Consider the following 17,086-nt stretch of genomic DNA (forward strand, 5'->3'; position numbering starts at 1 on the left):
GTAGTTTAGGGCTCAGGAGGAAGACCCAGCTCAAATAGCTAGATTTTATGGTAAACAGCACATAAGTAGTTATTGTAACTGTTGGTATGGATTAGCTTGACCAATGAGATGTGTAGAGCTAGAAGAGATGGCTGAGGACATGACCCTAGGGAACATCAACATTTAAGGAGATGTCAGAGAAGGCTGAGAGAGGCCTTATTAATAGAAGTGAAGCCATTCATTCATTTTAAAATATATGTATTTATTAAGTCCCTACTCTCTGTCAAGAGAAAGAACCCAGGAGCCAAAAAAAAAGAACATTTCAAAGAAGATGGATTCAACAGGGTCAAATGCCCTAAAGAGGGCAAAGGGATAAAGACTGAAGAGCTGCTGTTCATTGAATGTAACAAGGAGGTCAATAGCAACCCTGATGAGAACAATCTCAGTGGATTTGTCGGGGCAAAAACTAAAATGACTGAGAAGTGGCTAAGAAGGGGGAAAGAGGTACAGAAAAACTTAGGTGACTACAAGTGTAGCTGTGAAGGGAAGAAAGCAATTGAGAAGGAAAGTGTGGAATTTTTGTTTCCACATTATGAAAGATACTTGAGCATGTGTATATGCCAAGGGGAAAATGTCAGTAGAAAAGCAGTGGTTAAAAATAAAGGAAGGAGGTCCTGGCCAGGGAATTCAGTTGGTTAGAGCATTGTCCCAATACACCAAGGTTCTGGGTTCAATCCCCAGTCAGGGCACATACAAGAAGCAATCGATGAATGCATAAATACATAGAACAACAAATGGATGTTTCTCTCTCTCCCCCTTACTCCCTCTCTCCAAAATAAATAAAAAGTAAATGCTCTCAATTTACAGATTCATTTTAAAAAATAATGGAGAAAGGATTTAAAGGAAAAGGAGATACACAGTACAGCTTTATTCAACCAATGTGTTAATGGTTAATACCTGCTATGTACTAAAGGCAAAGGCTACAGTGGTGAGCGGGACAGACAGAGCTGGGCCCTGAGTGCACAGAACTTATAGTAAAGTGGAAAGGTGAGCTTTGGGCAGGTTATATGGATACACCTACTAGGTGAAAGAGATGTGAGGACACAGCTAAGTTTATCTGTAGAGGGCAAAAAGGTGGTAGAATTCTCACTTTATGACTTCTGTTTTCTCCAAAGATGGCTATGGAGCAAGGACATGGTGAGGAAAGAAACTTGAAAAAAGAGGCAGTTGTTTGAAAGTGCTACTTGTATGGACTGGGAAACAGTGATTTTCCAAGCTGGGACATCCTTGAATTTATTAAAGGTTCCAAATCTGCGGGACTGTTTGATTTTCTCCAGAAGATTCCAAGGAATAAGAACAGTGTCATTTGGACTTCTCCTTTGAAATAGCTCTCAGGTTCATTCACATTGTTCCAATGCCCACATCTTTGTCTGTCTCTCTCCCCTCATCATTGAACTTTCCCATCTTCTTGCTAGAAGGTCTCCTTGTCTTCTTGCCACAATAAAGCATTTTGACAAGTAACACCCTTATTCAAGAATTTTAAAGGGCAGGCTATTCCTATAAAATTAGTTTTCCTATCAAATTAGTTTAACTTACTCACCTTGGCCTACCAGGCCTTCCATAATTTGTTTCCCTCTTACCTTTTCCCGTGCTTCTAACTCTTACATATCAGTCCTACTGGACCTTTTGCTATCCATGCTTCAGACTCCATGCTCACCAAATAAAAGTTTTTGCTTATGTTTTTCTTCAGAACATTTTCTCCTTTCTTTTGCACCAAGCCAACTCCCACTGCAGTTTTCTCAAAATGTATCCAACATCTTTCCCTGTAGTCATCACACACACAAAAACTGTATTGTTTTTTCTTTCATTTAGGACTTCAATGTAGCTTTTCTAGTGTTTTATTTTTTAGACTTGATACTACTGTTTAATCATTTAGTACATGTAAGTCCTGTTTTAATTCAAATAGATGGTAATTTTTCTTAAAAACTAGGGCCACATCCCAAGATGGATTATACTTGAAGTACTTAATGCTTACTTATTGGATTGAATTGAGGTTTTGGTTGGGCTGTAAAAATGAGTTACACCTTAATCTCCATTCATTAATCTATTCAATGAACACATATTTGAGTACCAAGCCCAGTGCTAGGGTCTAGGAAGATTTCAACTTCTATATTTTGAGGTGTCTTTCTCCCAGTACCTTTTTCTAGTCTTTAAAACAGCCCCACTGGCCACCGAATTGCCTTGAACCCAAGACCTTCAGCAGTTAACCTTGTATAAGTATTGTTCCATTGTTTTGAATTGTGTTTATCTCACTGGTTCACCAGGCCTTCCATCTCTGTGTCTGTTTCTCTGTGTGTGCCTTCCATCTCTGTGTCTCTGTTTCTGTGTGTGTGTGTGTGTGTGTGTGCACGCGCGTGTGTGTTTATGTCTTTTGCTTCCTCATGGTGGGGTTCAGCTCAGTTGGTGATGCTATGCACCCTGATCTCAGTCCAGTAAAGGCTGGCTAGAAGTAGTAAACCCCTGTTTCTCCTTTTCTCCAGTCCAGGGAAAAGGATGTGGGGGCAGTAGGAAGGAGGTGCCCACTCAGAGAAACTATCCAAGAATGCCAGTGTCTCCCAGGACACCCACTATCCAGGGAATTTTGAGAAGTCTGTCTTTTGTCCCAGCTCCCACACAGGGAAGAATCTTAGCAGGCAATACCAAGGTGGAAGCCAATCAGTACTGTCTGAAGTAGCCTTTTTCTTCCTCCCCACTGACATTTCCAGAATCAAAGGGTCTCTATGGAAGGTGGGGATAGAGAACGAGCAGTTTTGCTGTTTGGGAATGTCCACAGTCCTCTGAGGAAAGATGCGACATCACTAACCCTGTGTCTGGGGGACAGTAAGGCTCTGTGGGGTTGGGGCAGCTGGTAACTCTTCCTCTCTTTCAGTGTGATTCTCTGAGTCAGTTTGTCCTGATCTCCACATCTCTCTTTTGGCTTTAGCCGGACTCACCTGTTCTTTTCCATCAGCCACCAGCCTGACTGCCAGCCATCCTGGTATCCTGGCTCCTTAGTTCCTTGCTTAGAGGCCCAAGCCCATCCTGCTTTGACTGTAGCGGTGGAAGGGGAGGAAATTATGGAGACAAGGAAAATCTCCTGGTGACATCTTCCTTTCCCTTTCCAGGCTTCAAGCTCATAAGTGCATGCGGGCCTCCCTTACTGGGTCCAGGATGAACCAGAGGAGGCACATGGAGAGAAATAAGAGGGCTGAGGTAAAAAGACTAGAGAGGAAGAACAGAGAGTTGGGGGCAGAGTGGGCGGCGGGGAGGCGGGAAACTCCCCAGGGAGCAGAGTAGCCAAAGCCATTGGGTAAAAGAGAGGGGGGAGGGAGGGTCGCTCCAGCACTGAGAGCCGAGCCCAGCCGAGGTCCCCGAGTTTCCTGTCTTTCTCTCCTCCCAGCTGCTCTTCCTTTCCAGGGCCTCTCGGAGTCAAAGCGTGTGACCCCCCTCCTCTGTCCCGGTCCCAGCGACTGTCCGCGGGTCTCTCCAGCTCGTGCCTGGCTTTGGTTTCTAGCTCAGCTTCCCGGCCTGGCCTCTCAGTGGGCGGTACTCCTAGCGCCCCGCCCCCGAAAGGGACTATTGGTGGAAAGGTGTCCGGAAGGCGGGGTCTAGCCGGCCCGAGAGAGTCGGATTAGTTGCGGTGACTTCGAGGCGGGTCGGAGGCGGGCCCGACCGGGAGGCGGGCGGGGCTGCTGGGGCCCGGCCCAGAGCTCCGGGCGGTCGCATTGTTTTCCTCCGCGGAGCCGCGGCGGGAGTGGGGGCTGCGACTAGGACCCTGGGCTTCCCTTCCCTGACAGCGCCCCGGGGTCCAGATCCAAGCTCCATCCAACTCAGACGCTTATCACACCTCGCCGGAGCCCCAAACACGGATTGCGAAGTCGGTGCGGTGCGGGGCCCCTGCGCGCCCGCTGCGCTCTTGATCCTGCTGGCCCGGATCTCGGAGCAAGTACCCCGGAGCTGGGGAGAGGCTGCAGGGAGGCAGGGAGGACTGGGAGCCGCAGGCTGGAGTCAAGCTTCCCAAGTGCGAGAGGGACCCGGGAGGTGCCAGTGCGCAGTGTGCCTCGCAGGCGGAGAGGGTCGGCGGAGTTGGGGTGCGCGGAGGGAGGAGGGGGCCGTAGCCGAGCCCCGTCACTGCAACGTGGGCGCAGGGTCGGGGCGTCTCTGTCTACCGAGCTTCTGTGAGTCCAGTCTCCTGGATTGGAGAGCGTGAAAAGGAATGATATGAGGTGCACACTGTACAGAGGGTGGAAAACCTGGACCCTTCCCTCCCTATCAGGGAAACTAGGGCTCCGAGACCCTCGGAGAACCGGACCGTCTTGATGCCCCTGCGAGGATGGGAAGGGGGATGCGTCGTTTCGGACTTTCGTGTCACGGCTGCACCTCTGTCCTTGTGCAAGCGGGAGTCTGAGCACCTCCCAGGGGGTTGGCTCCGTCACTGGGTCGGGGAATGGGGTCCTCAAGAAACATCAGTCCCAGAGTCCATCTCCTTCGCGCACCCCACTCGGCCCGGGGCTTTGTTAGACCGAGCTCTCCCAAGGAGGAGAGCTGAGCTGGCGGTTGCCTCTAGAGCTCGCCGACCCGGGTCGGCGCTGGCCCCGGACCCGCCCTCGTCGGTTCCCAGCCCCTGGCTCTGTTTCCCTGGCCTCGGAGACCCGCCTCCGCTCTCCCACCCCCGCTCCCATCCCCACTTGGTCTGCGCCTGCAGGCCCCTCCAGCCCCTCCTCCCGCTAACGTGGCTCTGGGACCCGGTCCCGGCCCAGACTCTGCTACCCGCCCCTCTCAGAGCCCCGGATCCAGTGAGGGGGAGACACGTCGAGCCCCTGGCCCCGGTCCCACCTCATGAGAGGCTCTAGACACCTGGATTATCCTCTCTGGGGGCTGGGTGGAAGAGAGGATAGGTGTGAGCCTGGGACTGAGAGCTAAGGGCGGAGGAAATGCCTTGGAGATAGGAACGCGTGTGTTCCCCGCGGCTCCTCGGCGCGCCCCCCGCTCCTCCAGAGGAAGGTGGACTGGGGCGGGCGACCAGCCAGAAGGCTTCCTGCTATTGTCCCCAGCCCGGTCTCCCCATCTCCATCCCTTCCCCAGTCCCAGCTAGACTCTAGCTATGACCTCGGCCACTCCCCAGTGGTGGCTTCGGGGCCAGGAGGAGAGAGAAGGGCTGTTTCCTCTTTCCTGCAAGGGGAGGATTGAGGAGGGGGAGAAAAAGCCGACCAGGCCTCCCCCATCTGCTTCAGATGGGGCTATGAAGCAGCTGGGATTGGTCCCAGCAGGGTAAGCCTTTCCCCAGGCTGCTCAGTTGCTACTCCCCAAAAACATCTATGGAAAGCCCTCTTAAAGCTGTATCATAGTTAAGTCTAGGTGGCCCATGCAAAGGCCAACCAAGTGTTTTTAGTGGCCGGACCTAGGTGGTGGTGGGGGGGGGGGGGTTGTGTGGAGAGAGATTGGGTGAGAAGGAGGCACGGTCTGCTCTCCCCTGGAAGAAGGAAGGGGCTGGGGGTGCCTGCTATCAGCATTTTGCCTGGAAATGAAGAGCATGTAAATGAGATGCAAATTAGTCTCTATTGTCCCCAGCTAGGGTGCTTTTTCTAAGGTTGCTGGATTCTAAGGGTTTTAATGTGGGAGTGGTCATCATGCCCCACAAACTCGCCCAGTTACCTCTTTCCCAAGACTGGTCCTGAAGTTCCAGGAGTTTCTGGCTCGGAGCCAGCCCCAGCCCCTGCCCTCCCATCTCTGGGCTTGAAGCAGCCAGCACCTTGGTAAACAAGCTCAATGTCAACACGCACACACCCCACCTTCCAGGGCAGCATCTCCTCCACCCTTGCCTCACTAGATTTCTCCTGTATTTCCACATTTACTTTTAAGGGATATGGTAAGGAGATAGAGTAACACAGTCTCTTCCCTACTTCTGTCCCTCCTTCCGTCAGGTCAAAGGTCTTCTGTCCTCAAACCCCAACAGCAGTCACCACCCCAGGTAAGAAAAGGGCAGCAGCTCCTGAGGGCAGGGGATGGGAGCTGGCATGGATGGCCTGGGAGCAGGGAGAGGGCCTGGCTGTTCTCCCCACCTGTCGGAGACCAAAGTTGTTTCCTGGGTGAAGATACCAGTTGCCCGGGGCAACTTGAAGGGGGAGCAGGAAAGGAAGGATAGGAGACAAGCTGTGTCCCTTCTTCTTCCCCTGGGAGCCCCAGCATCCGGAAACATGGTGGAGGTGTGGGGGAGGGGGGCTTGGCCTTTTAGCACCAGAGGGTCGTTAGCTAGCTGACTGCTCTGCCCCTGGGGAGGGGGTCATCATTAGGTGTTCCTACCCCTTCTCCTCCTCTGGCTCTCTTGAGACGCCATCTGACGTCAACCTCCACACCACTGACGCTGGTTTGGGGGTGGGGTACACTTGGGTCCTGGCTCCAAGAGTGGAACTGTTGGGGAGACAGAATGGGCTGCGTCTGCAAGGCCAGGGTCTCTTCTTTAGGGGACACGGCAGGATGGGCAGCCAAGGACTGGTAGAGAGCCGTCTGTCTGTTCACAAAAAGAAAGGATTCTCACTTTCCTGACCTGATTTGTGGAACCTGCTCAGACCCTCACTTGTTTCAGGGGAAGACAGGAAACTGGCGTACACCTCCCACTGTGGGTCCCAGTCGGAGCGGGGAGGCCGATGGGTGGGAAGGAGGGTTGTCTCACCATCACGTCCGCTACCCTTCTTTTCTTGGACTTGGGACTCTGATTGCCTGCCTGTCATTGAATTATTTATATTTCCATTTTGAGGCAGCCCAAAGAGGGAATGAAGGGAAAGAGGGACATGGGCAGCCATCTCTCCTCAACAGTGTATCCCTTCTATCCCTGGCTTCTTGCAGGATTGGGGTGGGTCTGCTCTCCCCTCTGCGACCCCCCATCAAGTAGAAGTACTGGTTTTTAGGAGCCGGTGAGGGAGTAGGGGGCTAGAGAGGCTGGAAGGGGGCCACAGTGGTCGAGCAGACAGCTGCAGCCAGAGCTAAATTTAGCCTCTGATCTGGCTTTGATGCAGATTCATTTTTGGCTAAGACAGCAGCCCCCACCCCAGCTTCTCCCTAGCAATGGGGAGGGCCACTGAAGCATGAGTTTAGACCAGGCAAATGACCCTTAAACTGCCTCCCCCCACTCTGTTCTTCCTCTACCCTAAAGGGAATGGTGGCTGTCTCACAGCTGCCTCTGCCTGGGCGCAGCGCCTGCATTGCTCCCAGGGTGCTGTGGGGTCTGGGAGGGAGGGGGAGGCAGACATGGTGCCCTCTTCCTCCTCCCAGTGCCAAGGAGTCACTATTTATAATTTTAAGGCTTCAGTGTCTAATTATAGCTGAGAAAGGGTTAGCAAGAAGGGGGCCAGGAGGTGTCACCGACTGAGTGTCCCAGGCCCAGTCAGGAGAGAGGAGGAAAGGCTGAGCTAGAAGGCTCGCAGGGGGAGTAGGTGTGTCCTGTCCTTACCTGGGGTCACGCAGGCAGTCCTCACACCAGCCAGTTTGGGCCAGTTGGAGAGGGTAGGGCCTTGAGTGACAGTGACAGTCGGCTGGGACTGAGGCAGTGCCAGAGAGAGGGTTCTATTCCCACTCCATAGGGTCTTTTGGGGATAGACCGGGGAGGAGCCTGCCTGCTTTAAGGGAGGAGAGAATTTGGCTCCCTATCCCATGTTTCTCTGTGTCCTCTTTCAGGGCCAGCATATGGGTGAGGGGGTACCCCCTGGGGCCTGAGCTGCCCCCCACAGGATGCCCCGCGCCCCCCACTTCATGCCCTTGCTACTACTGCTGCTTCTGCTCTCACTGCCCCACACCCAGGCCGCCTTCCCCCAGGACCCCCTCCCTCTGCTGACCTCTGACCTGCAAGGTGAGTGCCTGGAACTGGGAACTGCACTCTGAGGTGTGAGACCCTCTGTGTGGGAGGCAGGGTGCAAGAGGGCTCCCAGCCTCCAGGGAGCTCAGAGCCTGACCAACAAATGGGGAAGAGACAGGTGGAGAGTGGGCACCTCACGTCAGTTGCTTCTCAGGCCTGGGCCGACTTTCTTCACTGTGAGGCAGCATCACGTGGTGGTTAAGAACATGACTCTCAGCCAGGCCAGACTTTAACAGGTGGGAATCCCTGCAGAGCTGCTCTGTACCTTTGTCTAGTAACTTACCCTTTCTTTGCCTCAGTCTCCTCATCTGCAAAATGAAGGTAACGATAGTATTCTACCTCAGTTATGTAGGGCTAAATGAAGTAATACATGTAATGTGCTGAGGACACGCATAGCACAAAGTGAATTCTTTATGTGTTTGCCATGTTATTAGCTACAAAAGTAAGACATGGAACTAGTTGAGTGGTTCCCAGCACCTCTCAGCTCGCTCTCCACCACTTGTACAACTACTAAGCCCATGTCCTACCATGAGGGAAATCATCATCTCACTGTTGATGAGAAGAATTTTATCTATTTGTAGGTTTCTGTTATATATGTAGGATTTAGAGTAATTTTAAGGATGAAGGAACTGCATTTGGTTTATTTGGAGTAACTGCCAGGGCATAGATAAGAGTAGCAAACACAGGTGCCAGACGCAGTCCTAAGCACTATGCGAGTGTTAAACCACCTACCCTGAACTCTAGACTCCCTTTGAATGCTGATGGCTGTGGTTGCCATGATCAGCCAGGTGGGAGGTGCATGCTGGAGTGGGTGAGAGGAGGCAGAGACCTTGGAGGGCTGAGGCAGTCTGTGAAGAGCCTTGGGGGGAGGGTGCAGAGAGAGAGCTGGGGGAAATGGGATGAACAAAAGCTCCAGACGGGACAGTGTACATTGTAGGAGCGAAAGGAAATCACTAGCCCTAAAGCAGCACCAAGAAGGGATTGGGCTCAGTCCGGAGTCAGTCAGAGCTGAATTCAGGTGCCTGCCACTTCCAAGCTAAAAGAGCTATGCAAATTCCTTAATGGCTTTAAGCCTCAGTTTCTTCACCTGTAAAATGGGGCCAGTGTTAATACCTTCCTCATGGTGTCCTTGTATTAAATGAGACTACTCACCTAAGGTGCTAACAGTGGTTGGCAGAGGTTAAGTGCTCAGAGTGAGCTGGTATTATTTTTATTAACAGCTTCATTAATTAATACTCACGACTCATCTCACATATCCGCTGTGTCCATGGCTAGGTTTCATCTGGTTGGAGACAGTGTTGAGGGAGTGCGTGGGACCCTGGCTGGCCCTCAGCACCACCCCTCTGTGCTCTCTAGGTACCTCCCCATTATCCTGGTTCCGAGGCCTGGAGGATGATGCTGTGGTTGCAGAACTTGGACTGGACTTCCAGAAATTCCTGACCTTGAACCGGACCTTGCTAGTGGCTGCCCGGTAAACTGGCCGTGGCACAGCTGTGGGGCTGACACACATGCTCCTGGGCAGACATGGGCCTGCATGGTCACTGCAGGACCTTGCAGGGGACACGTGCAGGTGTACAAGCCATGGGACATGGACGTGCTGGGACTCAGAGCACAAACCCCAAGGCGTGGAGGGTAGGGGGCAGGAGGTGTGCACTGCTTGTCCCTGAGCAGCGGAACGAGGGCAAGAAAGGGACTCAGGAGCACAGATGGGGTGCCTTGGCTTGTCTCTGATCCCCCTTTTTCTGTCTCTTTAGGGATCACGTCTTCTCCTTTGATCTAAAAGCTCAAGAAGAAGGGGAGGGGCTGGTTCCCAACAAGGTGAGGGGTTGGGTGGGAGGAGGTGCAGGCTTGGAGATGAGGCTAGGGAAGTTCTAATGGGAGTCAAGGGGGTGGGGAAACTAACCTGAAAGACGCATTATGTAGGTGGGGTCCAGGTCGCCCAGTGATTTTCCCTCTTTCACTTCTCCCTTCAGTACCTAACATGGAGGAGCCAAGACACGGAGAACTGTGCTGTGCGGGGGAAGCTGACGGTGAGGAGTGGGACGAGAATTTCGGGGGAAGGAGATCACCCCGCCCCCAGGCTCTGTCCAAGCAGTCCTCTACCGTGCCCAATTTCCCACCCACTTCTCTCATCTCAGGCCACAGAGGAAAATGCACGAGAAAGGGAATTCTTGATTTTTAGCTTCTTTCACATGCCTCGCAAGAGAGAAAAGTGACGCTCTGACAAGAGGCCAAAGGACTTGCCCAAGGCCACAGGGCTAGTGAATAGCTTAGTTTGGATTTTACCCCACATTGCTCTGACTGGTTCAAGGGGAGCGGCCTTACTTCCTGTAACCCCCTGACCCAGTCCCAGGGACCCCATCACTGACCTAGAGTTATGGGTTCTCTAGGACGAGTGCTACAACTACATTCGTGTTCTTGTTCCCTGGGACTCGCAGACACTCCTTGCCTGTGGAACGAACTCATTCAGCCCCGTGTGCCGCAGCTATGGGGTACAAAGGCGAGGGTGGGGGTCAGGATGGGCGTGGGAGGAAAGCCCAAGTGGACATCAGTTTGGTACGGAGGACAGACCAGTGGGGCTGGGGGGTTCGGAGTGCCCAGAGCGTAGGGGTCCAGGAGCGGTGAGGGAAGGAAGCAAGGGGACATGAGGAGGTGGGCTATGGAGCCAGACTCCAAGACTCCAAGGGTTCCAAGAACCTGCTCCCTCTGCCTCCAGATAACTTCGCTGCAGCAGGAGGGTGAGGAGCTGAGTGGGCAGGCTCGATGCCCCTTTGATGCCACCCAGTCCAATGTGGCCATCTTTGCAGGTGTGCACCTGGGCATGTGAGAAGCAGGCATGTGGCTGGAGGGAGCTCCCACCTTAGCCCCTCTCCCAATTTGGTCTTTTCCCCCATGCTCCTGAGTGGAGGGTTGAGGTAGGGGCCACGGTCAGGCTGGGGTAGGGGTGTGGGAGGCCCAAAAAGAGCCAGAATACAAATCCCAAGCCTCCCCTGACCCCACTTCACCCATCCCTCCAGAGGGCAGCCTGTATTCAGCCACAGCCGCAGATTTCCAGGCCAGTGACGCTGTAGTTTACAGAAGCCTTGGCCCTCAGCCCCCGCTCCGCTCCGCCAAGTACGACTCCAAGTGGCTCCGAGGTCAGGGCGGGCCTGGGGCGGGAGGCTGCTCTCTGGGGGGAGGTGCTTGGGGAGGACTGTGACAGGGAGCAGGCAGACGGTGGTGGCAAAAGAAGTGTCCTGTTTGCAGAGGGGAGTGTTGGTGTGGGGCCAGGAGTTTCTGAGCAGGTATAGATACTCTTTCATACCCTTTCTTGTCACTCCCCGCTCAGAGCCACACTTTGTCCATGCCTTGGAGCATGGAGACCATGTCTACTTCTTCTTCCGAGAGGTCTCTGTGGAGGATACCCGGCTGGGGAGGGTAAGGAGGTGGTGGGCACCAGGGGTGGGTAGCTAGAGGGCTCTGCTGGATCCTGCGAAGGCAGTCCTGAGTCAGGGGACAGCTCCTGACCCTACTCGCAATGCGATCCCCTAGACTCTGGCCCCCAAGTTGGAATAGCCCCCAGCCCGCTGCCCCCATACCCTGCTGTGTCCTTCATCCTTAACCCAGATGGACCTAGCACAGCACACCCTTCCTTTGTGTCTGGTGCTCTAACTCATCTCATTCCTCCCACCCTGCTGGCCCCGAGGTTGTTTCTCACTGTCCTCCTTGTCCCCGGCTCTCCCCCTTCAGGTACAGTTCTCCCGTGTGGCCCGTGTGTGTAAGCGTGACATGGGTGGCTCACCTCGGGCCTTGGACCGGCATTGGACATCCTTCCTGAAGCTTCGGCTCAACTGCTCTGTCCCTGGGGACTCTGCCTTCTATTTTGATGTCTTACAGGCCTTGACTGGGCCTGTGAACTTGCATGGCCGTTCTGCGCTCTTTGGGGTCTTCACTACCCAGACCAATAGGTTGGTACTAGACTAACCGGTGTGGCCCAGTCTCCTCCCCCGCCCCACCAGCGCCCAGGCTTCTCTCTCAGAGCTTACTGATGGGGCCAGTGAGGGGAAGCTCCATGCAAAGACAGTTGCTGTTCTGCCCACCTTTTTTCTCCTGGCACGGCCCCCAGGTGTGTCCGCCCCCTCGCAGGCTCTGCTCCCTAATGTGGTGCATGAAGGGTAGCTGCCATGTCTCCCCTGGGAGGAGTTATGCTGTCCCTTCCAACACCAAGCCCATGACCTTTTCTGGCTCCCTCAGCATCCCTGGCTCCGCAGTCTGTGCGTTCTACCTGGAGGATATTGAACGTGGATTTGAGGGCAAGTTCAAGGAGCAGAAGAGTCTGGATGGGGCCTGGACTCCTGTGTCTGAGGACAGGGTCCCCTCCCCCAGGTACTTAGGATGGGGGTGGCTTCTGTGGGGCAGAAGCCATCAGTGTCTGCTGCTAAAATGGGATCGTAAGGAAAGGGAAAGCTGTCCAGGGCCTGGGAGGGGCTGTGATGGGTTGGCGGTGGGACTGGTAAGCTGCAGCTGGGAAGGGAGCAGTAGTGTGCATGTGTGGAAGCGGAGCAGCGTGTGGGGAGCATGGAGCCTGAGTTCCAGCCCTGCGCTAAGGCTGCCCCCCGACCATGTGCCCACCAGGCCAGGATCCTGTGCAGGAATAGGTGTAGCTGCCCTGTTCCCGTCTTCCCGAGATCTCCCTGATGACGTCCTGACCTTCATTAAGGCTCACCCACTGTTGGACCCCGCCGTGCCACCTGCCACCCACCAGCCTCTGCTCACCCTCACCAGCAGGTATGGGGCTAAAAGACGCTGTCCAGCACCCTCCCCTTTCAGCCACTCTCCTCTGACCCCACGAGGTAGATCATAGTGATGGGAGGAAGCACCTGTGAAAGTGGAAAGGGCAGAGCTAAGAACAGAACCCTGGACTGGGGGAAGGGCACAGAAGTGGGTACTGGGATACTGGAGCTGTCCTTGAAACACACATTTCCACTAGTCAGATTGTCCTGACCTGAGGCTTATTCCTCCAGGGCCCTACTGACCCAGGTAGCTGTGGATGGCACCGCTGGTCCCTATGGTAACACCACAGTCCTGTTCCTGGGCTCCAATGATGGGAGAGTGTTGAAGGTGCTGCCCCCCGGGGGCCAATCTGGGGCACGTGAGCCCATCCTGTTGGAAGAGACTGATGCCTACAGCCCCTCCCGGTGAGGACATGAGGCCTTTGTCTGGCAGGCCCTTGCAGCACAGGGAGGGGACATGAGGCGGTAGACGGGGATGTGGGAAGGGGTGGGAGCTCCAGCATTGGCTTCTCTAGGGCAGAAGCTGTGGCACAGAGTGAGGAGCTTGGGGAGGAGCTGGACAGTGTGGTGGGGCAGGGTGGTCACTCGGGAACACCATGGCCGAGAGCTATACGCAGTTGCTTGTGCCTCTCCCCACCTTTAGGGGAAAAGGAACCTCACCAGGGCCACCCCTTCTCTGACTCCTTCTGGCCTCACCCTAGGTGCAGTGGGAAGCGGGCAGCCCAAACAGCGCGGCGGGTCATAGGGCTGGAGCTGGACACTGAAAGTCACAGGCTCTTCGTGGCTTTTTCTGGCTGTATCATCTACCTCCCTCTCAGTCGGTGTACCCAGCATGGGGCCTGTCGGAGGTGAGACAGGCCTAAGGCTAGGCCCTGCCTGGGTGGGTTCCCTGGGCCAGCAGGAGCTCCTGAACACAGGCATTGGGATGGCAGGGAAATACAGGAGATGGATGGTGGTGAGTCACCTCAAGCATTCTGCAGGTGGGCAGTAGCTGGGGTCTGGAATAGGGTTTGGGGTGGATAGGACAGGAGTATCAGCCTAGGAGCCTCCTGTAGATTAGAGTGAGAGCCAAAGACGCAGGGGAATGGAATGTGATTAGAATGGAGAGTGTCCCAGCCTCACATGACTCAGTTTTCCCTAGGAGCTGCCTGGCTTCTCAGGACCCATACTGTGGATGGCATAACTCCAGAGGCTGCGTGGATATCAGGGTACCTGGTGGGTAAGTGAAGGGCCCCTGGATTTCCTGAGGAGAAGGCTCCCCACCACTGAGAGGAGAAGCTGAGGGCCAGTGTGGGGGGGTGGGGTAAGATGCATAACTGCATTGAGCCACCTCCGTGTCCTCCTAGGACTGATGTGGATCCAGCTGGGAACCAGGAATCCATGGAGCATAGTGACTGCCAAGGTAAACAGAAGGGGAGGCTGCAGCTGTAGCCATAGGTGCACGTGGCTCTAATGGCCACAGACACCAAGCAGGCCTAGGTTTTGTCTTTCTCCCCTTCTGTGGCACAGTCACCTCCATCAATTCTTCATGAAGCTTCCCCTCGCTCCCTTCTTTACCCTCTCTCCCTTCCTAGACGGAGCTGCTAGGAGTCAGTCTGGCACGGGGTCTTCTGCTTACGGTGAGTTGTCTTGTCTCAACTTCACTTCCCTTGCTTAGTCCACACTCACTCAAGCCTGTGCCCACGGCAACAGACAGGTACCTTGGACACCCAGAGAGTCTCAGAACAGGGTTAGCATCTTCCAAATATCCAGCATATAGCTCAGTGGTTGGCAAGTAATAAGGTGCTTAATAAATAGTTTTTGAACAAATAAATGAATGTCCCGCATGGTGAGCCCTTCCCCACAGCCAGAGGAAAACAGAGACTGGGGTTCTGGGCCTTTGGGTTCCAGGGGGGATGGTGGGGAAGAACCGCTCAGTGGGTGTCAGAGGTGGAGAGCAGGAGCCTCACTGGCCCTGACCTGGTCTCTGTCACCAGTGCTTCTGGGTCCTGGCCCTTTCCCTGAGACCCCCAGCCCCCCCAGTGATGCCCACCCCCGGCCCCAGTCTTCCACTCTTGGAGCTCACACGCAGGGTAAGGTGGCTGGCTGGGAGGGACAGGAATAAAGTGTGGGGCTGCTGGTTTTTGAAGAATTCTAAGCCCCTCAAGGACCCATGTCTGGTGCTCACTAATGCCTGTTTGGAGCCACCCCTCCCCAGAGTGGGGCATCCCAGCCCAGCCTCCCTCTGCACGGGCTGTTTGGCAGTTGCTCTTGGCTTGGCTTCAGGGGCCAGAGCTGGGATGGGGACTCCCCAGGCCCAAGCTCTAGCCTGTGTGTGAGGGGTGGTGTGATGGGTTGTGTGTGGAGGGATCAAGGGAGGGGATTCCCGAGGAGGGTCAAGGAAATGTCGGAGCGAAGCTGAGCAGCAGCAGGAGAGGTTAAACTTTGCAACTTGCCATCCCAGCCCTCCTGCCACCTCTGAGCCTCCTCCCTCTCCAGCAGGCGTGCGCCGGGACCTTCCCGCAGCCTCAGCCTCCCGCTCGGTCCCCATCCCACTTCTCCTGGCCTGTGTGGCGGCAGCCTTCGCCCTGGGCGCCTCAGTCTCTGGCCTTCTGGTCTCCTGTGCTTGTCGCCGCGCCCACCGACGTAGGAGCAAGGACATGGAGACCTCCGGGCTCCCACGCCCTCTCTCCCTTCGCAGCTTGGCCCGGTTGCACGGGCCAGGCCCAGAGCCACCGGCGCCCTCCAAGAACGGAGACACGGCGCAGACCCCCCAGCTCTATACCACCTTCCTGCCTCCTCCCGAGGCTGGGCCCCCGCCGGAGCTGGCCTGCCTGCCCACCCCGGAGTCCACGCCCGAGCTGCCGGTCAAGCACCTCCGCAACGCGGGGGGTTCCTGGGAGTGGAACCAGAATGGGAACAACGCCAAGGAGGGCCCAGGCCGCGCACGCAGCGGGAACACGGCAGGCGGCCCGGCGCCGCGTGTGCTGGTGAGGCCCCCGCCGCGCGGCTGCCCCGGGCAGGCCGTGGAAGTCACCACCCTGGAGGAACTGCTGCGCTACCTGCACGCCCCGCAACCATCCCGCAGGGGAGCAGAGTCCCTGGGCCCCCTTACCCCGCGGGCGCTCCCCGCAGAGCCCGCCCCCACCCCCGCCCTCTTGGGGGGCTCCAGCCTTCTGCCCCGGGAATGTGCCCCACCGGTGCGCCTGGACGTGCCCCCAGATGGGCAGTGCCCGGTGCCCCCAGGCCGGCCGGTCCCCGCTCCCCGGCTGGGGGTGGGGGGCAGCCGGAGGTTGCCCTTATCCGCCCACCGTGCACCCCCCGCCCTGCTCACTCGAGTCCCTTCGGGAGGCCCCTCCAGGTACTCCGGGAGACACCTGTATCTGGGCCGCCCGGAGGGCTACCGGGGCCGCACCCTGAAGAGAGTGGATGTGGAGAAGCCCCAATTGCCCCGGAAGCTACCCCTGGTCGTACCGACCTCCCAGCCGCCGGCCATCCCTAACGGCAGCCATTTTAACTTCTAAATGAAGGGGCTCTGCCTTGGCCGTGAGCACGGACATGCCTCCAAGGATAGGTCACCTCCCTCTCTCCTCGTCCCACACCTCGAGCCTTCCTGGACTCTGAGAGTCTCCGGGGTCCCTGCCCACCTCGGGTTTATTTATTGACTGTCTTTCCCTCTGTCCCCTCAAGAAAGGAGTGGGAGATGAGAAGCTTGCCCCCTCAATGAGCCAGCTTTTGGGGGGGGCTGGCACACTCCGCTCCCACTCCTCACTCCTCCAGCCAAGCTGCCTTAACTCGCCCCTCTGGGCTTCCTCCCTAGACTGGGCCCCCGGCGGCCGCAGGCGGACAGACATGGGGCTGGGGCCATGGTGCATTGTGTACGGAGTCCTCCGGGTCTCCTGGGACTTGCCTCCTCCTACTGTGTAGGAGCCTTCGCTCCCCAATACAGCTGTGTCCCCGAGCTGCTGCCTGACTTCACTCGCGGAGGGGCGGGGCGGGGCGGGGCGGGAATCGGTTGGCTCCCTCCTAGCACCTTTGCCCCTGAAACTCTGCCTTCACCTTGGCCTTGAGCTCTCCCCAGTAATTGGGATGGCTGCAGTCCCACCGGGGTTAATCAGGAAAGGTTTCCTGAAGGAGACCAGGGAAGAAAGGGTGTGGACCAGGGCCCAGGAGACCCACGGTAGAGTTTAGGTGGGGTTGGGGAGGGCGCTAGGAGCACGTTTCTGGATTGAGGTAAGATGGAGGTACCCATGGGGTGGGGGAGGATTTTTTTGAGAAATAAAATGAAGGCGCAGCGTAAATGATTTAAGTTTCACATCAGGAAATCTTGTCCTAAACATAATTTGGAGGGTCTGGGTTGCATGAGGCGTACGCTGCAAAAAACAAACAAAAAAGAGCAAAAGATTCGGCCCTGTTGGAGTCCGGGGTCTTCTCCAGCTGTTTCCTAAAGAGCAGTTCCCCGTCT

General features: G+C 55.8%; 1 protein-coding gene across 2 annotated transcripts; it reads left to right on the forward strand.

Moving 5' to 3' along the window:
- Positions 1-3,729: 3,729 nt before the first annotated feature.
- SEMA6C (semaphorin 6C) lies at positions 3,730-16,569 on the forward strand. Of its 2 annotated transcripts, XM_054563411.1 has the most exons (20): positions 3,730-3,964; positions 5,943-5,989; positions 7,693-7,864; positions 9,227-9,341; positions 9,625-9,688; positions 9,844-9,900; positions 10,261-10,362; positions 10,587-10,677; positions 10,888-11,007; positions 11,199-11,287; positions 11,600-11,817; positions 12,104-12,235; positions 12,485-12,637; positions 12,874-13,047; positions 13,344-13,490; positions 13,784-13,861; positions 13,989-14,044; positions 14,217-14,261; positions 14,619-14,714; positions 15,124-16,569. In XM_054563411.1, exons 3-20 carry the CDS (start codon positions 7,747-7,749, stop codon positions 16,143-16,145), a joined length of 2,877 nt encoding a protein of 958 aa, XP_054419386.1. In that variant the 5' UTR covers positions 3,730-3,964; positions 5,943-5,989; positions 7,693-7,746; the 3' UTR covers positions 16,146-16,569. The 2 variants fall into 2 exon arrangements, with proteins under 2 accessions (XP_054419386.1, XP_054419387.1); XM_054563412.1 differs by lacking the exon at positions 10,261-10,362.
- The last annotated feature ends 517 nt before the right edge of the window (positions 16,570-17,086 follow it).

Source organism: Pteronotus mesoamericanus, unplaced genomic scaffold, assembly GCF_021234165.1.
Source record: "Pteronotus mesoamericanus isolate MK-2021 breed Mesoamerican mustached bat unplaced genomic scaffold, CSHL_Meso_final scaffold_705, whole genome shotgun sequence".
Taxonomy (NCBI): domain Eukaryota; kingdom Metazoa; phylum Chordata; class Mammalia; order Chiroptera; family Mormoopidae; genus Pteronotus; species Pteronotus mesoamericanus.